This window comes from Calliopsis andreniformis, chromosome 5 (assembly GCF_051401765.1).
Source record: "Calliopsis andreniformis isolate RMS-2024a chromosome 5, iyCalAndr_principal, whole genome shotgun sequence".
NCBI lineage: Eukaryota > Metazoa > Arthropoda > Insecta > Hymenoptera > Andrenidae > Calliopsis > Calliopsis andreniformis.
In genome coordinates, this window is record NC_135066.1 from 1,185,351 (window position 1) to 1,211,192 (window position 25,842).

Consider the following 25,842-nt stretch of genomic DNA (forward strand, 5'->3'; position numbering starts at 1 on the left):
TTGGTAGAGAACACTCGGGGACTGTTTTCCTCGTCCGAATGGCTTTATCATTTATCTCCTCGAGCGAGGCAAGAAACCTACTATCTCTCAAATAGAGAAGCGTCTCGGTGTGGTATTAACGTAAGAGTTTAATCCATTTCACGGTCAGGGAAGTGTCCTCGAGTGACCATTTGATCGTGCTCTAATTGCAGTCGACTATTCATGAGGAAAGATAAAACGTTCATAACCAGAGGAGGCGAAAATAACCAAATAAAAATTCATAGTATAAGCTATTTTTGCATTAAAAATCCTCGCGTTTAAGTAATTGTTATTGACGTGACAAGGAGGTTGCCGTTTTAGGAAAATAAGTGAAACAATGAGACAGATACGGGCAGTGGGAAAAAGAAAGGGAAAGTGACAGAATGAAAAATCGTCTGTCACGCTTGAGCTTAATCGAACAAGAAACGCGTTCAAGGAGAAACGAATCGCGGTAGGTTAACCCTGATCAATATAGTGACCGGCAACGATTGTCGAGAGATTAACAAAGGCACAGGGATCGAGGCACAGGCGCTAGGTTGGCGGTGGCAGCCGTTCCTGCGGGTTCCTCGCTGCCTTTGAAACGGATGGTAGCTGTTCCCGAGTGGGTGGTGTCAACGACGGAGCTGCTAAGCAAGACGGATCGCCACCCCCGAGACAACACGTCGAGACGAATGCACCACACCCATTACGCGTCTGTGTATGTCACTCTCCTTAGATCGCGGTAGAGTCGTGCTGGGGAAAATAGCGAAGAAAATTTCCACGCGGACAACTGCTCGAGGAAAAAAAAATGGAACTTCGAGAACTTGATGGAACTAGGATGAAACGGTCCGGCATTTGCAATCGATCGAAGCGGTGAAAGCATTTGACGAAACTCGCGAAAAACCGCGGCTAGAGGAGGGGTAGGGTTAAAAGCGTAAGAGGTTCGTCATGGATGGTGTGTGCAGTGTGTCACTGGGTGACGTCGTGTGTACACGCGCGATCGTAAATATCAGCGTGGCGTGGAGTTTACAACGAGGTAAAACGGAGGGCACCAAATCAATTGTCAGTAAAGTGATTTACGGCCGTGGCGGCGTCTATCAATTTGCGAGCGGGGGATGCGAGCAAGCGTGGAGAGCGCGCGCGTACACCGGCCTCGCCTCGCCTCGCCTCGCCTCGCCTCGCGCGAGCTACCTACCGCCACGACTCCTCGTACATCAACTTCACGACGTTCAAGAACAAACGACCATTACCTACTCTCTCTGTCCTTCTATCTATCTATCTCTCGGGCCGCATTTGATTATCTTTCGATTCGCCCTTCCACCTAGCTCAGCGACGAATAGAGAAAGGTGGAGGCCAGCCAGCTAGGGTCTTGGCTACTTACCATTAAAACTCCCCTCGTTGGAACTCGACCGGTGAAACGACCAATTCCCTAATGAACGAGCCGAAAGTCGATTAGCGCGTAATTAGGACATTAGCTGGAAACTTGCGGCATTTAAATACCCTGGCTTCTCGACCTTTCGCGTTCTTCGATTCTGTCCTTTTGCCGAAGGAAGTAGGCACGTCACTAGATTTTTGTCTCTGCAGTCATGTTCGTTTTCACTTTCCCCTTGAGATGCTCATTAGTTTTTCCCGCTCGCATCGGTGGTTACGTACTAACTACGTCCGTACTTAAACGTACCTAATTCGGTCGACTTCGTCTTGAATGGGTTCAGCCTTCGACCAGGCACATCCAAACGGTACATAAACGTAGAAGGTTAGAAGGCTGTTTATTCAAAGATCTCGAACATATGACGCAGGAGAAATCTAATTTAATCCTTTGACAAACCCTCGCTCGTTCTAGGTTACGCGTGTTCGTTTTTGCCGAAGACGTTCAATTTAAACTCGTTTTCCAATGTGTTGGGAAAATTTTTTTCCCGTTCACCACGCAGAGCAACGAGCATCGAATTAAGGAAAGCAATTACAGATAATGGTCCCAACGGCACCCGCCGTCGGAGCCGTGCGGAAGTCGGAGAGGAAAGGCAACGGAGACAGAAGAAGGAAAATAAAGAGGGAAATAAGAAAGACGAAAAAGGAAAAGAGAAGCCATCCAGGAGAGATACGAATGTACAGGGTGGTCATTAAGCGGCTGCGTCCTCTCTCCCGCTCCCCCTTACTCGTGTGTTTCCTCTCTCCGTTCGTTCGTGCGCTCGTCTTTTTGGACATTAAGCCGTTTCGCGTGCGGTAATTTTCCCGGGGTCATTTTTGCCGCTCTTCTTGCTCCGTCGTTAACTTCACTTAGCTCTGTTTACCCCCCCCCCCACCCGGTCGTCATTTCTCCCTCGCTCTCTGCTTCTACGCTTCTTCTTTATCCTCGTTGCTTTCCCTACTCTCCCTCATCTCCTTCCCACTCGTCTTCTCGTCAGACGTCACCGAAAGCTCGCTCCCCCAGCTTTTTTTCGTCCAGCTGTTTTTTCTTTACAACGCTCCCCTTGTCGACTTATTTCGTCCCTGTCGTCCAAAATGAACGCCAGCTTTTCCGTCGTCGCGTCGAGTATAATTAGCGATGCTACGTTGTCGATCTTTCCCTTCTTTGCCTGTCCCTTCAATCCTCGAGAGGTCTTATCAGTGAAACGCTCGACGTACTCTTCAGGTTCTGCTGGCACGAGTGGAAACGCGTAGAGATACCGATACGAAATTACACATAATTCCTTAACTTAGAATCGTAGACGGAGACAGGTCTGTTAGAAACCGATTCATAAAAAATGTCTATCGCCTAATTTCGGAATTTCGATACCCAAAACGCAAAGGGGTCGATGTAGATCGTGGCACGTGGATGTTAAACAAGTACATCGTGTGCTGTGGTTAACGGGAACGAGGCGACAGTTCGTTTGCAGCGATTGTGCGTGCTGCTCTGCGTGTTTACGCGTGTCGTTGGCGTAATCGAAGCTCCCAATAGTCGGCGCGTGGCGCCGCGACGCCGCATCGGTGTAATTCATCGCACGTGGAATCCCGATACACCGTCGTTCCTCTTCTATTCGTGCGTTACGTCAATTGAAGTGCGATTAAATCGACGTATTACTTCGTTACAATGGGATGAAACATCGGGAGTATCGATTTCATCGGCTGATTCCGCTTCGAAATGACACCGATTGAATGTTCCACGCCACATTTTGAGGAGAATTTGCGCGATAGATGTTTAAAAATAAACGACACTTTGAATCATGTACGTAACGAAGACGGATAAATCTATTTTCCTTGTTAAGCCACTATTGACTGCAATTTTGTCGGATGAAAAATAGCACAGATTGCAGAAGACGGACGAGACTGCGCGGTCTAATTGATGAGGACAAACGTGGAAATCCAGATTTATCCTTCGTTTACCGCACACTCCGAAATGTATCCCAAAAACTGATACCTGATGTTATTGATCGATCAAGCGTCCATACAGTTTATGGAAATTGTTTAAAAGTAGAAACGAAAAGGCTGTCGTATTTCGGAGTATACTCATGTACATATGTAGATACTTGTATGGAGACATCTGTGACCTGCTATGTTTCTGTCAGCTTCACGATGCAATTTGTTTGGTACGGATTCTGAAAATTTCATAGGAACCTTCACCGAGATCCGCAGTTATTAATTTTTTACAGGAAGCGTTGCGGCACGCCGCGCCGCGCCGCGCCGCGCCGCGCCACGTCGCTCTCAAATACGCAAGCCTGCTTTAAATTTCATTAAAGCGACACGGACCGATGTCCCGTCCGCAGGGGAAACGATTATTATCGCCATACGAGTCAGCGTTAAGTCCTTAAGAAATATTCTCTACGGCGTAATATATTCCGCTGGCGGAGTTTGTATGAAGCAGGGTGGAGTTATCCAACAATTCTGCCGGCAACCATGGAAATTCCTCAAACGGTTCCTGGCTAGATCCACCGTCACCGCCATTCGTAAGAGGTAATGTTGCCGGAAGTGTTATAACAACCCATTCTCGAGTTCTAAGTCCGTCTCTAAATACTGTCTGGAATTAAGCGGAAACGACTGACCGCGATTACACGACCTACGACCAGTGCCTCTGAATGTGAATCTTTCCGCGGCACCGCGTTAATGCCGCGAAACCTTCGTAGAACGGTCTGCGCTTGAAGGTAGCCTTTTTGTATAAACAATGCCGCAAATGGGACGCTTCGCACCTGAATTTGTTCCTCTACATCGCCACGCAACCTAGTACGGCCAATGAAAGTTACCAGAATCTCCGATGTACTCTAGTGCAATGCTACTCGAGTAGAAATGGTCGAAACCGTAGGCAAAGCATATTTCGTTCGTGCAAGGAAATCCAACTCGCTGGGCGCATTGGTTGTTCAATGAAACACGCACCAATAAGAATTGTATAATATGTAGTACATATCTATTTGCCGAGAAAGGAATAACGAAGCGTTAACCTACGCTGTCGCTTACCTACTAAATTCAGTTTAATTTCAGGAAAGCAGCGCTCGTGTAGATGAAAAGAGAAATTACAGGGAAATCAATTCGCGAATCCCTTCGCCAGGATTCCTCGAGAATCCCCCGATGGTGGGGTATTGCGTCTGAGGTTGAAAGACGTCAACTGCACCGACTTCTAAATCAGACTACGGTGCGAGTCGCGAGATTTCTAGGTGCGCTCCTGACGTCTTCGAGTCGCCACGCTCGCCACGAATTCGCTCTGCTTTTGAAACGCGCGTGAAATGGGCTGCCTTGACTACCTCTCCAAATTGCGTCGCGTGGCAGAGTGCAACTGAGTGGTTGAGACGATTCGATAGATTTGCTAGAATAACTGGTGTCGCAAATGTCGAAAAAGAGGAAGCTCGAATTCGAATTCGAATAGGTATCCGATGGGAGACTCGTAAACGGGGTCGGCGAAACCAACCGGATCGCCTGCGGGTACTCGAGCTAAAGCGAAATTGAGAGATGAAATGCAAGGTTGAAGATGAGAAGCGTAAGCAACCTTGGGGTAGATAAAAGGTCTCATCAACCCTACCGGGATCCTTACCGATCTTACGGTAATTAAGTTTAGGTTACTTGGCCTTAAGCCTTTCGATCCATCCAACGATCAGCCAATCTCCTCGATAAGCGTTTATTATAGACGAAATTCTCAGAATTCGCAAGCACATCGGCCAGGGTTGCGTCCTCCCACTCCTTTGACCGCCCTCTTCGTTTCCTTTCGTGAGCGATCCTGCTCGAGTCACGAGATTGCGGCTGTAATTGCTCCTCGATTTCACCTACATACACAAGGCTTTGTGTCGTTTCACATGACCGTATGATCCCTCGCGGGTAGGTACATACGCAGAAGGAAAGGAGAATAGGAGTAGAGAGTAATCAGTGACGAACCCTCGAAACTATTCCATCCGATAGCAATTAAGAGGATGCTAAACTACCATCCGCATTACTACTTGCACGACTCTTATCACAAGTTCAGAAAATTCTACACCTCTGGAAAGGATCTGCGTTCGAGATGAAATGCATACCGATCAAGATTCGACGATCTAGCTAGAGATACCTATTTAGGTCAAAATAAAATAGTAATCTTTATGAAAACGTAGACGTTCGAAATATGTAGGTATCTTTCAATATGTTCTCTCGAAAAAGGAAATAGATTACAGAATTGTCCTGCAACGTGTCCTTTGTAATCCATCGGGAAAGCGATCGGTCACGGAGACGAAAGGGAGTCGCCTGAGCGTTTCATTAATTGAAAACGGCTGCTGGAACGTAAGTCGTCTTAGCCGAGGGACGAACAGGTTAACATCGAACATCGGGGTTAGTCTTACGTTCGAATTAATCCAGGTGAGCCAAAGTTAGATCTAGCTCCGGCTAAGCCCGGCTTTTTGGTGACTTAGCCTCCACCACGTGACGCTGAAGCTTCGTCTTACTGGCAACCGAATACATATATCCTTGCGACGCGTACTTTCTGAATGACCTTTCCTTCCAGAAAGTTCTCCATTCCAACATTTATGGGACACCCTGTCATTTGACAACGAAGACTGGCTCTTTTATCACTCGCAAGATGTTGCTTGTCCCCAAGAGATCAACATCCCTAACAAACCTGTATCTTTATAGCTTCCTCTCGTTCCGGCCAGTATCGTCTCACGCACTAAAAAAGAAAAAGAGGAAAAGGCTTCGACGACGATTACGAAACGATTGGAATTTTTATTGTTGCGCGATTCTTCCAGAGTAGCAAAGGGGAAAGTAGTCGAAAGACATTTGGTAGATCTCGAACTGTTAGAAAGATAGGTTTTTTCGAACAGCAACGAAGAAGGAAGCGACGAGGGTCTTCGTAACCCCGCGTTAAGACCGATTAGCGATCTAAACTTCGATGAACTCCGAGTTCGGGAACCCGCTGGGATATGCGATTTCTCCCGCTGGCTCTCTTCGGGAATCCCGTTAGACCATCCTCGAGGATCGACGGTATAAAGGCCGGTTTATCTTTAGTACCCGGCCACCAGACGTTTCTTCGCGTGGAACTCGATTAAACTTCCATTGCAACTTTTACGAGACATTGTCGGGGCTTAGGAGGGTATACGATCGCAAACTGTGCCCTGCCGCGAACGAGGAAGAAACTTGTGATCTGCTAAAAACTAGTAATTGATTAAAAAATCGCTGCCGCGGACGGTCGGATCGGTGGGGGGAGTAGCGGCGTGCTTCCACGTGATTTAGGTGAACGCGCCGCGCCGCGACGCGTCCGGAAACGTGCCGCACGAAATATATCTCCCCGTTGTTCCAAGGGGAAGAGGCTCCTAGTGCAGCTTTAACGAGAAACCGTCGCCGCTCCCGAGGAATATACGATCGCGAGCAACGATGACGGCCACCCGAACTAAATCGCCGTAATTAATCGAGAATTATCGCGACAGCGTAACTACCGCCGCGTGCCAAAGGAAAACTTACCGGATACTTAAGGGAACATCTATTAATAGAGGAAATCGTACTTTCAGAATAAGCATAGTAACTAATGGTCCAGTCTGGGGATGACGCACTCATTAATATCGTCGTTATTTCATCGAAATCATTATGTCTCGTTGCCAAGGGATACCGTCCCAGACCAATAAATCTATCCATCCATCCATCTATCCAGCTCGAGGACTAAAACCCTCTCGACTCGTTGGCACAGCTCAGTGCTTTTACGAGAACTTTTACGTCGACCCCGAGGTCTTTCCTGTCACTCACGCACGCGTTCATATATTCCTTCGACGCTCCTCCAGGCTCGGAAAATCCTCGTATAAGATCCCTCTTCTGGCTGTACCCTCGGCGTTCATTGTCAGAGTGACAGAGCGCAAGATGGTGCCAATAAAAGTGTAAGAATCTTTTCAGCTATGTCGCGATAAGATAAATAATCGCGTAATAAGAATGATAAAGCTACATGTTTGATAGCTAACGAAATGATGGACGTTTCATTAAACTTAATGGGCCGGTTTTTAGTCTGCCTTTGGAGATTTGGCGAATGGCCGTGGAGCAGGCGGAAAGGCAAGCGTCGAGCGTAACAGCACGCGCACCTCTGAACGTTCGTCCTCGGGTTATGGACCAGAGAGAGCGCGGCCGCCTAGGGCGGCTGATTAAACCCTGGGTTTTATGGGCATTACGCGTCCCGGCGAAATACCTTGCCGCGTATAAGTACACGCACACACCCACGTGACCACAACCTATTTACATGCATAAATATACCTGTATTATGCATGACACGTACATGAGGCGGTGGTTGTGTACGCGTGCACACCATACCGCGCCGCGCCACACCGCGCCACGCCGCGCCACGCCGCGCCACGCCGCGCCACGCCGCGTCTGATTTCCTCTCCTCGCCTCCCTCTAAACCTCGCGCTAAATTTCCTCCGCGCCTTTTCGCCGAGAAATCCTCTGTCTATTTCCCGGCGAAGTTTCCGTGAACTTTCGCCTGAGAAAGTCCCCGAAACGCTGAAACGAGCGACGATCTCCGGCGATCTCTGCCGCAGCGCAACAGAGCCAGGATCTGCAGCAAGGAACTGCAGACGAAGTAACGCATTTCGATTCACCGTTTCGTCGCGTTCGTGCAACACGAAGGAGACTGGCGCGGCGCGCACGTACTTGGAAGTTAAGAATTAAAAACGTTCGCCAGGGTAGGCTAACGAGCACGGCTTCCCTGTCCCAGTTAAGCTGCCGTGCAGTGGCGCACGGCTGGCCAACTCGCGTTGCAAGAAAACGGTTTTGTTAATTATCCGAGGAAAGCAGCAGGCTCGATCCCACGCTCGGCCACTATCAACGAGAACGTCACGTGCGAGGAACTGGCGCCAACTGAGGAGCCGAACCAAGAATTAACTTGGAACGCTCCTCGCTCCCTTTTCTAGATGGACGTGCCAGCGGCAGCGCGCATTCCATATTGCGAGTTCCGTTTCGATCCATTCCGCGGGCTTATTTTCCCCTCTCGTTCGCAAATTCGAACTGTCGACGTTCCCTGTTAAAGCGAGTAAATCAAAAGCTCCTTATCGCCGAAGACCTAACAGCGTTTCGCGAGAAATCTCCTCTGGGAAAAAATCTGTTGGACGCGTTACCGTAATTTGTACAACCGAAACTACTAATTCCAACGAGAAGAGTTTAGAACAGCTTCCCCGAGTTTTTAGCGGGCAAAGATTTGAACAAAGTCCGGGACTAACTAGAATGCACACACGACCGTTCGCAAACGCGTTTCCTCGGGTCTGTGTGTACGGTTTACCGCGGTGCGCTGCCACCGTAAGAGGGAAAAAAATGGGAGATGGTAAATAGCCGGGGAGGGCTGTATAGCAGTCGTTGCCTCCGCGCCCTGTCACACGCTGTGGTTAATCCTTCGCTCTAATTTGCGTTTCTCCTTCCGCTAGCTCTCTGGCGAATCCCACTTCGTTCTGAATACGAACAAGTGGAAAAAAGTCGAGAGCTCTCGACTGGACATCGAATAGATAATTCATAGCGAAAATGTTCTATGGAACTCGTTTAACGATCCGATTGCTGCATCAGCCATATTATGTGAGTACGTTATTAAATTCACATCCGTAGAATTCGATGAACGAAGCATAGTTTATAATTAATGAGAGCTGAGCAAAAATTTCAAGTGGAATTACAGCTTCGATGAAGACCGAACGTATGTACCTACGCTTATGTAAAAAAGTTGCACTCGGAAATAATCTTCAAGCTCGGCTATAATATACATAGATGTACTCGCTCAAAATGGCTTCTTTTTTTGTGGAACGTTGTTAGAAAGTTAACGACTCTTTGTAGTTTTAAGAAGCGACCAACTCTTATTTAAGGACTTCTCACAGAAGCATCATCTAGTTCACTGAAAATTATATATTCGTGGTAATATCGAAGCGCTGCTCTCAGTTGGAAACGGTCGTGTACCGGCTTACGAACTAAATGCGAGAACAAGTAAGCCGCAGACACCGATAAGAAAATCTATCTCGCTAATAGCCGGATAGGGATTTGTTCTCGCGCACTTTCACGACACGCGACCAGTCAACTCTGCCCGGGAAAGCTTTTCAACTGATGTATAATGATTATTATCGTACCATTTACTGCGTCCTGCGGTTAGTAGTTTATTAATGTACGGATATATTACGATTTATTCGCTGGTCGACTAACGATGGCACAGCATTATAGGTCCCATGCATCGTTTAATTATGGCCCGCGATAATTTTAAATAAATTACTACCTATTGTTCATTTGTCAATCCCCTGGTCCTCGTAAATTGCAAGGTTGCACAGTGATTAGAACTGCATGAGCTCATGAAATTTGTTAATGACCCGCGTCGAAACTAATCATCGAAAATTTGCATCTGTTCAAGGGCAAGATTCCGGGATCGTCCTGTCGCCACTCATAGGCGTGGTAGTCGGAGCATTGGTCACCCTTGTGCTGATCATCATGGTGGTGGTGGTGCGAGTACGAAGAGAGAGAGTATCGAAGCCTCGACACGAAAAACCGGCAGAGCTCAGTGAATTACCGCCGCAACAGTATCCTCTGCAGAACCCCCAGCAGACCGTGGAAACCGACCCCGACGTTATTCCCAATAAATTCGGTAAGTTTCTGGAAACCCTGGCACGCGTTATCGATGGCTTAGGGTGGAACAATTGACCAGTGTCTGTACAATATTTCGATTCGATTTTACGCCGCGAAAACCTTTCTTTCTTACTTTTTACCTCCACCTCGCGCGTACAATTGTCTTCTAGTCGGTGATGCGATAATTATCCGAGCGGGCTGCTACGAGTAACCGATCGCGTGGAGCAGTATTTTCCGGATAATGGACAGGAAATGTTTTCCCAACGCGCAGTTAATCTAATTGCGTGGGTACGATTTGTAGTAGCTGCCTCGTATAGGTTCTATTCAATTATCGCGGCTTACACGAGCCGGCGCGGAGTAGTGGCACAGTTGCGCCGGTATTTCATCGCAACAAAAGAGATCGAACCGAATGCGAGCGCGAGATATGTTCTAACAACATTTTCCATTCACCGGTCGACGCGCGATTGCGGTTCGTTCACGAGCCAGAGTCCGATAGCTTCGATCGTCCCCGACCAAGTTCGTGCCGTTTTTCCAGAATAGAAACCGGAACGATGCTCTCCCACGATACTGCTGCACCGCGCCGTCTTTGCCAGAATATTCCTAACGATTTTCTTTTTCCACTGCTGCCGTCTATTTTTCTGCCGAGTCTATCGCGGAGCTCCCGGTTCGAATACAGAGCGCGTTCGAGTGGATTCGGATGAGTATTGAAGAATTTTCTTTTTCAAACGCAACATCGAATAGGAAAATGTTATTCCACGCCTTCCGCATAGTTTCGTGGCAATAGCACATTTCTGCCGTATAATATAAAGTATGTGGTAAATGAAACGACGCTTCTTGATTAAATTTTTTTCTCGACAGACTGTTCGATCGCAGGGGAATATGATGGGGGACTCAAAGCAGAAATAGAGATGGCAGTGCGTATTTGATTGTCTTTCGCAGACCACGATCATCGCTATAGCCATCGTTCTTTCGGTTTCGTTTACCTCAGATGTGGACCGGTTATTTGGCGAAAAGTTTGCACGTACGTAGCGCAGATCGCGTGATGAGTTTTCCGAGTATCCTATACGCGCGGTCCCATCTATTTTCGCGACACGAACCTTTCGGACGACTCGAAAATAGCGCGAACAGGGAGGGTGGAAAAAAGCGAGAAAAACCGCGCGGTTAATTGTGAAGGGGGCGGGGGAGTTGGCGCATTTCGGCCGTGGCAACAAGTCCCAAGAGAATAGCGTACCGTTGGATGTTGCAGAGGGTAACCTAGTGGAAGTGAGTCCGCCGAGTTATCCAGGTGGATATCCCCCGGGACACTGGGTCACGCCCGGACCTACGCCAAGCATAGACGAGCTCTGCCACAAATTCGCCGGAAGGCCGACGGAGCTGAGGTTACCATCGAGGGGCACGCTACCCAGTTTACAGAGCATGCCCATGACGGGGGTGATGGTGGGCGCTGGACAGGGGGTCGTAGTCAGCGCTAGCCAAGCTGGCGTGGTCCTCGGCGGCAGTCAAGGCGTCGTCGTCGCCGGCGAGTGCCTGGACGGCGAAGCGATCAAGCGACGACTGATGGCCAACAGGCTTCCGGAGAGCTGCGTCTAGGCCTCGATGGGGGAGCGTTCTCAATTTCGAACCACCGCGTCGCGTCGCGTCGCGTCGCGTCGTGTGAGAAGGTCCGCAGACAATCCACTGTGCCGTCGTTGCCCACAGTGATCGACGACCAACCAACCGGCGTCCAAGTAGAGAATATGCGATAGGTTTGTCTGGAAAAGTTTCGAGTTCACCAACAGCATCCACCGAAATTGTTTTGAAAACGTTCCGTCGATGGTACCCAGAACATTTTTTCTTCTCTCGGGGGGACGGGAAGCAACGGAAAGAAAAAGAACGGGGAAAATAGTTTGGCGGAAAGTTACCGGATCCCAAGTCGCTCCACCTGGGGAAGACGCCACCAAAGTCGTCGTCTTCCTTCTGTCTTCGAACATCCGTGGAACTTTCTTCTCCCTCTCTGCTCGTTCAGCGGCTCCGGGTCCCAACGATTTTCGACAGAGTGTGTCTCCTCGAATATTTCTTTCGAGTTACGTGATTCAGATCCGTGCGCGTCCCGTCCATGAAAATTCCCTGGAAAAATTGTGAACGAACGGGCCGGCAGTTTCGAGTAATATATAGGAAGGACGCGACCCCTGACGAAGAGCAATAGGAAACGACTCACGAATTTTTATCCACCTGCTCTTGCCTTCGTCTTTCGTCGACTCGCGAATCAGCGAATCGAAATAGATGTAAATAAAGCAGCGTCTGAGCCTACCAATCGAATCCTGCAGACGTTGAGGCATTAGACCGGGAAACGTGAAAAAAGATAAAAGGTTCTGGAACGAACCCTCTTCCGGTTGCTCGAATGAAGATGGATGGCGGAGCCGCTGGAAAATATACGATGGAAAGCGTGAACTGTGGTGAGAGGGAGAAGGGAAGAGAGAAGGAGGAATGAAAAGATAACGCGATCCTACTTTGCCGAGTTGCTCAGGGGCGCGTGTAACGTGGTTTCGAGACTGATCAATCAATCTCGACACCGGAAAAAATATTAACGACGCGACGGTGGTGTTGCTACCAACACGGATTACTACGCGATACTACATTATCTCGTCCCGATTGCTCCGCTATTTCCGTATGTCTTAAAATTAACTAAGAATTCGTTGAACCACGAGGGAGAAGGGGAAGAAGGGGGAATCGATAAGCAAGAATCGACAATAAACGGTATGATCGAAGAGAATGAAAGTTCGAATCGGAAGCAAGTGTAATTGTATTTAAATTTGCTTGGAAATTAAATTAAATTTCAGAAGAGCAATCGACGCAATCAGCAGGTACTTAAGCCACAAAAGTATCCTATGTAAAAAAGCATCCAGGTTTTATTCCTCCATCGTGACGTTCACACGTATTAGGTCGTTTGCTTAATTTCGCCCTCTCGAACTAATTTTTCGAGAAAAATAAACGCGCCAGTGGCGCTACGATTCTTGTTCGGTTGAGAAAATCACAGTCGCGCGACTGCTCTCCTAATTTCATTCGATTCCAGGGACGAAGAAGAGGGGAAAATAAAAGAGAAGCGAGGGGACTCGGGTGAAGCCTTTATACTCCGGTGAAAAATTCAATTTATAAGGTCACAAAAACCGGGCTTCCACGTGACACTTCGCGACCAAGTCATGAAGCTTGACGACGAAACCGGGAACAGGGGAAGGGGGCTGAGTAAAAAGTGACAAAGTATATTCCTAAGAGAATAAAGCGACGCAAACTTCGTCCAAGACTCGCTCAACGGTGGGCTGGTACCTTTAACGCGTAGAGGGCGAAAAAGCAAAAAGTGAAGAGGTAGAATTTTGAGTGAAAGGGAGAGTGAATGCGTGAAGTTATCGTGTGCGTGACGCGTTCAGCGTTCAGGGACGTCGCGGTCCAGAAGCGATCGAAACGGTGTCGTAACACCGAATCGTATGTTTTCAGTTTTTTTCTTTTCATGTATAAGAGAACACGAAGAGAGAAAGAAAGAATAATGGCAAAATAATGGCAAGCGTAACTACAAGTCGTTGCTCGTTAGTTAATGTCGTATCGTTGTACATAACCATGTATCGTTGAAGAATCCTCCGCGCATGGGAGCCGAGCTCGAGAGATGCGCGAACAGCGTTCGGGATACGCTCCAGAACAACGATCCTCGTTAAATAAGCTCATTCTCATCGCGACATAGAGCTAGCCTCGCTTTCGGAATCGAATCGAACGCCTTTTTCTATCGAAATCCCTCGAAATCATCCCCCTCACGACCAATCGTTGCCTCGCGACCGAAACAGCGACGCTGTTCGCGAGAGGGAACAAGCCGATCGACGCAATTGCTCTTTTCTCACGTCCACGGTGATTAGCCTAATGTGCTCGCGTGTTAATCTGCCGGGAGCAGCGATGCTTACATTTAGTTTTTGAACGAGGAAGAAAAGGGATGTCCGAAAACGTCTCGCGTGAACGCGATTTGTATCGATGTGTTTCCTCGGGGCCTTGTCGCGAGCGATACGTTTGAAAAATACCTACACCCTGAGCAGTGGTCGCACGCGAAGGGGCCCAAGATATCGATGATAAGTTTCTCGACGAGCGTACAAAAGGATCGCGAGTGATCAAGGAAACGAACGTAGACATTAACGAATGTACATAATCAGCATGATGCGAACTCCGTGTAAATCGATGACTATATTTTAAGTTCACTGTATAGGTGATTTCATATCAGACCTCCATATCGTCTAATAACTCTCGTATGTATATACTACGTAAAGTTTCGATCTGAATAAACTGTTTAACTGTCCGAGTTGCGGCTATGCCCTGTATCGTCCTCCCTTGCCGGTCCATCCTCCATTGTTTTGAGCCGGGGCAACCATAAAACAGATTGAAAACCGAGACTCGATAACGACTTCGAAAGCTCAAGAGCTATAGATTCATCATCGATTCTTAATTAATCGACGTTAATTGACTCTAAATAGGAAGGCTGGAATTGCGGTGTGATTGGTCGTTAGAACAAGAACCAAGGCTATTGATCTGGAAAGCAGATCGACCACAGTAAAGTGGTAAAGTAAAGTGTATCTCGCGTTTGCGAATTAATGAACTTCAATGTAAAGAGGTTCTCCGCTATTTTTCCACGGAAAATACAACAAGAACGCGAAAAGAAAGAAGATGTACGATCTAAAAATTACTTCGTATCCAAAGTTTATAAAAGCTCGGAAGAAAGAACAGTCGGTGGGGGAATAGAAAGGGGAGGTTCGACGTCAAAATTAGGGATTGCTGGAGAGATTGGACCAATCAAATTTCGTTTCCCTGATCCTTTCCCAATATAGGATCATTCAAAAGTGATGGATATATTTTTGAACATGTACTCCCAATACAAGGTAAGTACCTTCGTTCACGTACGTACATATCTTCCTCATAAATTACTTGTTTCCGTTTCATAATTATGTTAAAGTTAAGTATATTTTACATAGATATTGATTTATTCATCATTCGTTACATTAATTTTATTCAAAATTTTAATGAATATAAAAGTGCAAAATTATTCGTGGACATGAAAAGTTTAAATAATATGCAAACAGATTTAAATAAAACATAAGCATATGTTATTCAAACCATTGCATTTATTATTGCACGTACACACGTAGTTACACTGTTGTGTTACACGTCAAGATTATTAAAAAGAGCCATATAAAATTTTAATAGCAGGAATATGAAATGAAAGGAAGGTAAGTCTACAAAAAAAAAGAAGAATGATTGAGAGTAAACCTTTAAAGAGGAAATATTCAGCGTAACCTCAGGAATATCGAAGACAATATTATTATTAATACTCTCCCCATAATCTTGCGACTCACCTTCGACACTCCCCAGCACCGACTAAAGGCAAAAGTATGCAAAGCCTCTAAAAAGGGGTTGCCGGTGCGAGCATCAATTTTCTCTTCCCTCCATTAATCCGTCGGGTCAAATTTATGGTTTCTCCCCAGATCCAGCGGGCCGTCTTTAATCGTAAACCGCGAAAAAAATACAAACTGTCGAGCGAGACAGATTCTTCACCGCGGCGAAAATATATTCGCATCCCGATCGAAATACAAGGAACACGCGGCGACAGAGAGACAGGCCATAAAAATCGCTTAAGATGCAAGCATCCCCGTGTGAGAAATCCCCGATGTGCCCTCGAGTGTTCCAGAGAAAAAATGAAAGAAGCCTGAATAGAATTTTAATCCGACGCGGAATTGCGTTGTATCTCGCGCGTTTTTATTCGGGTTCTACTGCTATGATCATTTAAATAAAATAAGATCTTTTTTAGCCATTGTTCCTGGACACCATCGTTCCATAAATTCACGCTTTACTCGTCTATTGGAATTTACAAAGTCACAGGACGATAAGGACAAACCTCTTTTACTACTATCTGTAGATAAAGGAGTAAACGGCAAACGATAAGAGTTGTCGAGTCCGTGTTCGCCATCCAGAGCTCGTCCATTACCGTTGCGTTCTGTTTGCGTTCTGACCATTAGACTTTTCTTTGCTATGATCTTCGGTTTTCGCAGCCTCCGATTCTTGCTTGGTCTTCTCGTCTCGGGACGCCAGGAACTCTTGAAGTTGTTGCTGCAGCTTTGCAGACGTGTCGATGATACAACTGGTAATGGCGTACACCGCGTGATTGTACTTTTGGATGATCGCGTACCTAAACTCTCCCAACCGAGGTATCTCAACCTGTAAACGATCGCCGTTCGATAAAGGGACAAAGAGAGCCATTGACGAATCGTAATACTCTCATCGTGCGTGGTTACATCGTTGTTGTTGCTCAACGCTGGCCGAATTGTGTCCATTATCCTGCAGTAGAGGTCTTCCACGTCGGCGCTGGTTCCCCACAAGCCCTCGGAATGTGTCCAATAAACGAGGCCAGCCGCGATCCCACTTTTCAGTAGAAAAAGTAGAGCGTTGCACAATTTTTGACCAGCCGTTCTTGGTCGAGTTTTCTGCGGGCAGTCGCATAGCTGCGAAAACACAATTCGAGATTACTCGGTAGAAAATTCTTTGCACAAATCTCCTACTAAATTTACATTTGGGAATTTTTAACGAGGTCCCTAGTATCGTCGGACCATGTTTGCGGAAATATCCACTTATATTCTCCTCGCTTCAATCTCAACGCGAATCGTACAATCATGGAAGTTTTGAATTCGATGGTAAATTCGCAGCGTTGTTGGGATTTGACTTTCGAATTTGAGATCTGTTTCCTAAGATACAACCGCGTCCTAACTGGAAAATAGTCTCTCTTGCGACGCTCTCAAGACACATTAGCAAATGTATTTAAACAACATATATATGACTTTACTACTGGATTTGGCTTGGGAGCCAGTAAACTGTAAGCCAAGTACCGAAACTAGAGAGTCAATCATCGAAATAAACGGGGTACGTTATTCAGTGACTCCTGTCTAAAACAGAGACACAGAGAATCGCTTGAGCCGTACGTCCTGCAATTCCTTCGAAAGCAGGAACCAGCATGAAGTGTAGCCACATGGAATCGTTGATTCTGGCTTAAAAAATGACAGAGATATTACTGAAAGCTGGAAAGTACGAAACAGGAAGAAAAGAAAAAGAAAGAAGAATCGTCCCCTTACGAAGCCCTAAAGGCCATCCGAGAATCGGTGCGATGAGTAGAAACTCGCCTCGGACTCGTGAGGTCACGTACGCACGTGTCCCTAACAAGTAGCAGCAACTCCAAACCGTCCTCCTCCATTAGAGACCCATCGGTGGCACTGTACCTGTGTACACCGGACTGTTGGGCTAATTTCAGGTAAACGCAACTACGTATCGACCAACCAATTCCGTGTGCAGGTGCTGGAGTACCATCGTCCCTCGGTGCACGAGCCACGTCAATATCGCGCAAAGACAGGTCTGAAACTCGGGACAGGGGGAAACGGATCTGCACGGCTTAAACGCCAAAGGTCTCTTGTTAACGAGTAGACGTAATCCGTCGACGGAATCTCATTAACAGGAAATACCCGGTTCGGCTAAGTAATCGCTCTCCACCGTCTCTCGTGGACCTCTCTACCCCCTTGGGGGAAACCTCGCACCAAGTAGGAAGTCGTAACTACGAGAAAATAAACCGTAGCCTACTCCTGCTAGTAGCAGGAGCTCTCCCGTAGCCAATCACAGGGAAATTTGATTTCGCTAATAAAACACCTGCTGTGAAAAATGACCGAATATCTGGGGAAGAGAGAATGGCGGATTTGAATAACGATTTGAATAACGAGAAAGAGGTTAGAGGAAAAGACATTCGGACGCACAGTAGTCGCGCTGCACGAGCTCACCTTTGGCGGACAAGTCCTTTGCATATCCCTGCGCGAGCAGATTTTGATCGGCACGGGTCTAGGAGTCCAATAAGACGAGCCCCCAGGGCCGGTGCTCGGACAGGGCTGCATCACTTCGGCCTCGACGAGCTTCTGGATCCTCTTCGGCCTTATGCATGTCTCGGGATTGGACAGGTTGATGGTCTGAGCGATACACTTGGTCCCCCTCTTCATTTTCCGTAGCTACGATTCTGCGGGAAGCGATCGAACTCGCACGGATTCAAGCTTTGAAAATTCCCCTTGTCCCGAGACGAGGAATTATCCGAGCAAATGGGAAACCGAACGTCAATAGATTTTCAATAAGGTCTGCCCGTCTTCATCGAACGAAGAAAATTAAACGTTAGGATCGACAATTTTCCTGGGTTCTGTCGTTTCAATCTTTCACGAAAGGCACGGTCGGTGGTCTAAAAAGAGTAGAATTTTCCTGTGACTAGAACCGGTTCTTTCACGAGTCATGAAAATTTCCAAAGATTACGCGCGTTCACTTTGCATCGTATAACCTCTAGGGAATAATTTATCGAGAGTGCCGGTCGGGTTGCAAACTGACTGCTCCTCTTTGTCGGACATCGGAGGATTTTCCTTGGGAGAGTAAACTGGCCGAGATTCGGGCACCTTTAAATTTTTATTCAATTTTCCCCGTTAGCACATGTCGCACGAATTTTGACCGATACACGGGCAGAAACTTCACGAACCTGTGTATCGTTTGTTCGATAGTAGCCGATAGCAGCCGATAGCAGCCGATAGCAGCCGATCCCTGCCGGCCAACTTCGCGATTCTTCCGGTGCATCTGTGCCGCGACACAACCGCGTCCGAAACTTCCAATCAATTTCACCCGTCCTCGGCCGATCCCTTCGATCCCCTCGATCCTTCCAACTTTATATCTTGCTCGCTCCGAATTTCTGTCACGACTACTTCTACAGATTGTTTCCGATGAACGATACCTACCAAAGAGGTTTACAGCTAGATCGATAACTGGATCTAGACACGCAACTTTTAACATCCCTCCTATTTGCGCGGCATTCGACTCTTGCATGGGAAATCCTCCTAGGAGCTAAACGCAATCGGAAGCCTTGCATTCCAAGCGTTCCTTCAGTCAAGCGCACTCAAGCTGGAACACGTGTGCGTGACACTCCTAAGCTCTTGAAATTTTCACCGGTGAGCAGACTTTGGACGTTAAAGGGCGAGGAAGGGGCAAACGGAGAAGGAGGAGAGAGGAGAGCAAAGAGGAATGACAAGGGGAGGCGTCGTAGATACGACGCGACGTATACGAAGAAGCCCAGCAACGTTACCTGCGGCAGCCGCTCAGTCAACTTTCATTCGCGAAATCCTCGTTCGGTTCTTCCTCGTTTCGCGGGCCACTGATAAGAAAGAAGATATAAAGGAGGCGACGACGAAGGATAGCAGCAGGCAACAGGAGGCCAAGGGGAGAGACTCGGTTACTCGATGAAACTAACTTTCCAGCGGGAGCTCAGCACCACTTTTCCGCTGCCTTGCGATTCCTTATTCATCAATGCCATTGGAAAAACTCGTGAAATTTGCATCTCTCGCCCTCCCACATCCTTCATGCTTACGCGGCCCGTCACTGTTTAGACGGTCCTGTGCACTGGGGCGCGTGTTGCGCCCTGCTTACAATTTTCATCCCGACGAACGTTTTCTCGAACGTCGACGGAAAGCAGCGCTTACGCATCGTGAGCAGGGACGTTTACAATGCGGAGCACAGTGATCGATGCTGCGTTTCAGAGTCGGCAGCGTTTCAAAATTTGTTCGTGGCTGGGAGCAGCTCCTATCGGCTGCTCGTCGCGCAGTGCTCGACCAATCGAGCGACATACATCACTTTTATCGCGCGATCCCAGTACCTCGATATGCTTATTAATAGACACCCAGCACCCTTAGATCCCCGACCGAAAAATATGGACCTGGGTTCGCACGAAAACGGGAGGACTCCTGATAAAAAAAGCTCAGAGGGAGAGAGAAGGAAGGCCGCGGAGAAGGGGTGGAAAACGACGGAAATAACGAGCGGGATCGCGGAATGGGCACGCGGGTAAAGAATGAAAAAATCGATCGGCGCATATATCGGTGGTTGGACGGTTATCTTGCAGCCGAAGTAAATGCATTCGAATCGATCGTGAAGAGGAGGCTGGATGGAAGAAATAAATCGAAGGTTAATAAATCAAACTTTAGCACTCCAAACGTCTCGTTCTACAAATGATAGAAAAAAGTAAACGAGACAATGCACCTGCATCAAATATCATTCTCAGTAGGGGGGAAAATTTTCAATTGACAACATCCTGCTCGTGATGAACCAACTACCAGACGTCCTGATTAAATGCTCGTAAAGGTGCACCCGATTTAGAAAATGAAATTATTTGTCGAACGAACAAAGAATAAAATGAAGATGATTTCGAACATGACTTTCCGAGATTTTCGTGATAATGGAATGAATAGGTCGTTGCACGTATTCGCATAGGTTCGTTGATACACGAAGCGCGAACCCGAGTAACATTCTCGCCGTTAATTTTCCTCCTTTTTGCCGAGATGAAATCTGACGACCTCGGACAAATGCAAATTTTGGCGAAACAATTAATGCGCGCGATAGAACGTTCCCGAAGGGTCGGCCAGCAGTTCTTGCTCCATAGAGAAACGAGGAGGATTCTCTGGTCGAATGCACGCTCGTCAGCCTGGAAATTTTCGGGCTGAAAAGAAGCGTCGGAACAGCGGGTTTGGGGCTCCCTGCAAGAAAGGTGACGTTGCGAAGAAAAATCTGGGATGAAACGGCCATCGAATACTGCGTGCAGAGAGAGGAAGAGGAACAGGAAGAAAAAGCGAAAGGAAGGGAATGGAAAGAGAACGGAGAGAAACGAGAAATTCGGCGCTCCTGACGTAATTACGAGAGGAGAAGGAGCTGAGAATCGGACCATAACTCGGCGAATAATTAATTTATAATTAAGAGAAGCTGGCTGTATAAGTTACCGGATATCTCAGAGAGAGCGCAAACCTTCCGACAAAACTTCTTTTTCCTCGTTTCTCGTGCTGTACCAGTCTGAAAAGGATCGTCATCCGGTGCAATGAAAATGAACGGCTAATTGATGCTGAAGGTGCACCTTTTTTCAAGCAATCGGGAATCCTCTTCAGAGAATCAAATGTGATGATTGCGTCTCTGGTAGTTGAAACAGATAGTCCAAAATATGTGTTACGAGCAGGCTGATTTGTAGAACAAGCACACCGAGATAGCTGCATTTCATTTCGAAAGTTGCATCTAAAATCTCGGGTCTGCGTTGGCTCTCGGTATATTAAACTTGTAAGCGCACTTAATACTTACGGACACTAAATTACGCGCTCGTTCGAAACGCGTCGGACGAAGTCTGAACGCGTCCCAGATGGATATTTCATCGAAGTAAATCTGAACGACGCAGATTAAAAGCTATATTATCGGGTCCTCGCTGCGGCGCGTAGCGTATACGATGAAAAAAAAAGGAAATGCGGTTAGAAAGCGAGGGTGCAGGGAGTCGATAAAAGGAGATTCATTATCGCTTTTACTCTATAAGTGGACAAAAAAAATCATGAACAGGCAGGTCGTAGATCTTTTAACGAAGGTTATACGGTGTAGAGAGTAAGGAAGCTAGGACGAGGGAAAAGGGACCTCAGGAAACTAATTTTCGCGATATTAGTCTTACGAAATTGGTTATTGATGTTCCATTCGTCCGCCGATAATGGCGGACGGAAGCGATTCTACGGTGAAAGGTCGTAAGTCCAGGAAGGTCGAGGATCCCAGGTCGCGCCACCCTTGCCCCCGGCTCGTCCTTCTTAAAGGAATTGCTTCCTTAACGGGCGTTAAATCGACTTTCCCGGCTGGTCCTCCTGGCTTTGCGATTGACAAATATTTCGTGGTCGTCCACCGCCCACATTTTCCCCCGCCTTTACTTTCCTTCCTTCCTTGTCCCCGTTTTTCGATACCCTTTTTCCACTCCCGCTGGAATCTTGCTCGAGGTACGCTGCAACCTTTTGCTTCCACCTGGACCAGCCGAAGGCCTTCTGGCGCGTTTCCAACAATCCATGCTTCTCCGCCAGCCAAGAATGCCCGAGGAAAGGAATCGGAGGAATCGATAAATTCGCGGAACGGTCGACTGTCCACGACGAAACAACGTTTTCTCCTCTGACCCGATCAGAGATGATCATCGATTTAATCCCTCGATTTGTATTCTCGAACCTCGAGCGAATTCAGCGTACGTTTGCAAGGCGCACAGAACACCACCGACTACACGATTCAACTTTTCACCGACACTGTACGTTCATAAACAAACAGCCGCGTCAATCGTACGAGCGCGTAAAAGGGGATCAACCGCGATTTCAAGGGGGATAAATTCGTAAAAAGGGCGTGGAACGTGTCGACCACGAAGCGACACGTTCGCCGAATCGTTCGCCGAATCGTTCGCCGAATCGTTCGCAGTAACGGCAACGCGTTTCGGACAGATCGAAATCCACGTATCACTCCAGTTGACGTTTCACCAATAAGTTCTGTTCTTGTCCCAGAGATGCAATTCATTTGCAGCAATATCGCAAACAGAAACGCCTCTATAACGCCTTTAAGCGATTCAACGCACGTTTAAGCTAACGCAACGGTTCGAACGTATCAGATTCTTCCAATAATTCTTGCGAGGCGTAGATACACACATTGATTTTCACCCGGTTCAGACTTTTCCATCGGGAGCTCAGACGTAGACCGTCGCGTCGCACCGTCTCGGATTCCATTCGAACGGTCGACCACCTCTTCTAGTTCGTATTCATACGCGGACTCGTATGAATACGCTTTAAAGAGGAGCGTGCGAAAGAAACTGATGTCCGGACCGATTAGGGGATATCCTCGGGAGCTATCCTCGGGGGGCAAACTGGGATCCTTCTATCGCTGCAACTTTAATCACGTTGTCCTCGCCTCGACTTCTCTTCAAATTAAGCCGCGTTAAGCACTACTCACCTTCTTTCGCAATTTGGCCTCGCGTCAGGTCCTAGGCTATAGGCGAAAGCAATCACCCAGGAATAATCTCTGCTTAGTATGCCGTTGCCTGTGGAATCTGTTTCTAATCTGCTCATCCAGAGCCTTTCTTTTCCTCCACGCTTCTGTCGATAATTTCCACTTTCCTTCCAGCCAGAAAACTCTTCGCAAGGTTCACGCGATTCGACCTCTTTACCCAACGAATTGAACGAGGAAAAGTCTCGAAAAACATACTCGGAAACTTGTGAGGACACGAAGAGGAATACGAGCAGGCAACAAGTTGCACTTTGGCACGGTACAAGAGTGTCTGAAATTCGCGAGAAATCGGTAGCTCGGTTGTAGCAATTAGAATCGTGAAGAGCACCGGACACGAGCAACTCTGGCTCGTTGCTGGCGAAGCTTCGCGTTACACGGCCCATTAGGAATTACTTGGCGACCGTGGCTTTCGGAAAAACGCTCCACTTTGTATAATGGCCGCTCGAAAGGAGCTGGAACTTCCGCTGTATACGTTTACTGCAGACAAGCTAGGGGCTAAGGGAAGGGGTGCACGCGCGTTGCGCCGACTATTTCATTTTAAAGTCAAAACGCTGCCTAGCCAGGGCCCCGAACATCGTAAGAGGGTTGCTGTACTATTATAACTTTGTAATGGCCTACTAGCGCGTACTTTGGCCTGGATATTGCCTTAAAGGGCGCAACCGTGAAACCGTACCCTTTTGTAAATTTAACTTTCAAAGTCCCCCCTGCTCTCGACATCGGCCCGACATGCGCGTACTATCGCGTTTTTCATGGGCTTTCCCTCTTATTCCCTAACGTTTCGCGATCCGCGATTACAAGCCTCTATTTACCTAGTCGCTGTGAAACCACCTCTTCGATTAATCTTGTAGCTTGAGATCCGAGCTGTCCATTCGACTTATCATTACGCTTTGAGGGTGAATTCACACGAGTGATATTTCATCATACGTTTTCCTTCATTTTTCCGATTATTACGCATATTGCAAACTTGCCAGCAGTAATGAGGCGCGCGAAGGAAATCAGGACAACTTTATCTGCGTCCGTGGACGATAGTCGGGAAAGTGTAACGCGCGAACTCTGGTTCAACTACTCTTCGTCGGCAACGAAATGAAAATGCAGCGGGACACTTGGACGTGAAAATCATGGAAAAGTGTACGCGCTGAGAAGCGTTGACCGTCGCGACGTGTCGCACACAGGTATAACGACGTTCAAGGGACCAGCAAATTCATCCTAGCATCGCGAAACTCGGCCGTTCCGCGAGTTAGTCGGCGCACCACGACATGGAACGAGATTTAAAAGTTCTAATGAAGTGCGTCCGGAGTGGCTGACGCCGGACGCGGTTGGATCGGTTCTTCAATGCAGTGAATTACGAGAAAATAATGCCCCCTAACGAGTGCGACGTGAAGAAGAAAACGATTGAAGCGGCAAGAAAAAGGTGAGTCGCCTCTCTAAAATAATGATGCAGAGATAAAGTATAGGTACAGCTCTCCGGTAAGCCAGCTATTGGAGGAGAGATATTCATTTCACGCGTGCCTGCGTATAAATTCGAGAGTTCGTCTATAGCTGAGGCACGAGGATGTTAACGAACCAGCGATATGAGTCGAGAGGGGTTCATTCTACCTGGAAAACTGTTTCTCGAACACGTGTCACATTTCCGCTTATTGTTCGTCGGGATTTTACCTCGGTCTAATTATATCATCATCGACAGCTTTGACAAAATTACATTGCTCGATGATATGGCCGCCAAAATTCTGCCAGCCTATGTCTATAGTTGATGAACGGACGAATAGTCGTGTAGGTCCGAGAAAATAAACGGTGTAGAACCGAATGGCGAAGCGAGCTGGGAAAAGGAATCGAAATTCTGAAACGAACACCTTTCCACAGCCGATAGAGCCGCATTAATTACAGTCAACGAATCCAATTAAATCCAGGAGCATCGTGAGACCTGCCGAGACACCAGCCATCCACCGCCATTTTGTGGTCCAGCATGAAACGAGGGGATAGGGCCGGTAGCAACGAAGAGTACGTCGCTCAGGGGTGGGACGGGGTAGGATGGAGGGCTTAAAAATATGATTTTAATACCACTGCTCCGGGGGTCGCCGTATATCACGCTTTTGTCCGCCTACTATTGTCTCTACGCCGAACTCACACCCTCTGAAAACCGCCGACCCCTATCGCCCCTTCCTCCACCGGCCACCTCTGACCCAGTCCCCTTTCGACGAACCTTCCCCGGCCCTCGCCACCCCCTTTGTGACGTGTCACGCGTGGACGCCGACTACAACGACCGAAGTGCGCGTAATTGAAAATTTTCCTCCGCTCCCCGTTTCGTTTCCTCGGAACGCGCCAACAAGAATCGCTGCTATATTTAACCTGCTCTGAATGGAATCGACTCAACCGTGATCGCGAACGATTCATGAGAGATAACATTGGCATACATAAAACATTTAAGGTAGACAGCCGTCAGTCAATTCGTCGTACAGTTAAAACGAGCTACATATTTCATTTTGTGGAATTAAAGAACAGAATTTGAGGATGAGTTCTAATTCACGTTTCGTGTTTGCTCTTCATTTATATTCGATCCAAAACCAGATTTATTCGAGTAGAATTCATTTGGTTGATTAAATGAATCGTCGGGATAGGTAGGTGCAATAGAGGATAGAACATTTTGCTCGGGAGTAGAAGTTTGGTAACCCCTGGTATTGTGCGACAAAAGAGCCATCCGACTCGTTTCGAGACCGATAATTACGATGCGGTTACGACGCTGTCACAGAACTGCGATCGTCCTCGATAAATAGCAAATAATGGATCGTCCCTGTGCATTCGCAAAACCACAATCTCCTTCGACAAATAGCACGTTTCAAGCCGCAGAAGCGCTACAGTCCTTTTAACTATACATAGATATAGGTGGGTATTTCAAAATGGAAATTGGCTACTGCACAGTTGTTCACAGCTTTCGAAATGGTCAAACTCTTCCCATTTGTCCTTTCA

General features: G+C 47.5%; 2 protein-coding genes across 3 annotated transcripts in view; one reads left to right on the forward strand and one right to left on the reverse strand.

The window, feature by feature from the left end:
• LOC143178739 (kin of IRRE-like protein 1) overlaps positions 1–13,688 on the forward strand; it is a 247,127-nt gene extending 233,439 nt beyond the window's left edge. Inside the window, exons 13-14 of one of the 2 annotated variants that reach the window (XM_076377545.1) lie at positions 9,779–10,009; positions 13,043–13,688. In XM_076377545.1, the coding sequence (XP_076233660.1) occupies positions 9,779–10,009; positions 13,043–13,065 (254 nt within the window). In that variant the 3' untranslated portion in view covers positions 13,066–13,688. Of the gene's footprint in view, positions 1–9,778; positions 10,010–11,236; positions 11,640–13,042 lie in introns of those variants that run through there. The other variant, XM_076377544.1, reaches the window with a different exon arrangement.
• Positions 13,689–15,978: 2,290 nt separating this feature from the next.
• LOC143179543 (uncharacterized) lies at positions 15,979–18,026 on the reverse strand. The gene is made up of 3 exons (XM_076378841.1): positions 17,814–18,026; positions 16,290–16,496; positions 15,979–16,212 (listed from the first exon to the last, which is right to left on the reverse strand). The coding sequence occupies exons 1-3, from the start codon at positions 18,024–18,026 to the stop codon at positions 15,979–15,981; spliced, it is 654 nt and encodes a 217-aa protein (XP_076234956.1).
• Positions 18,027–25,842: the final 7,816 nt, after the last annotated feature.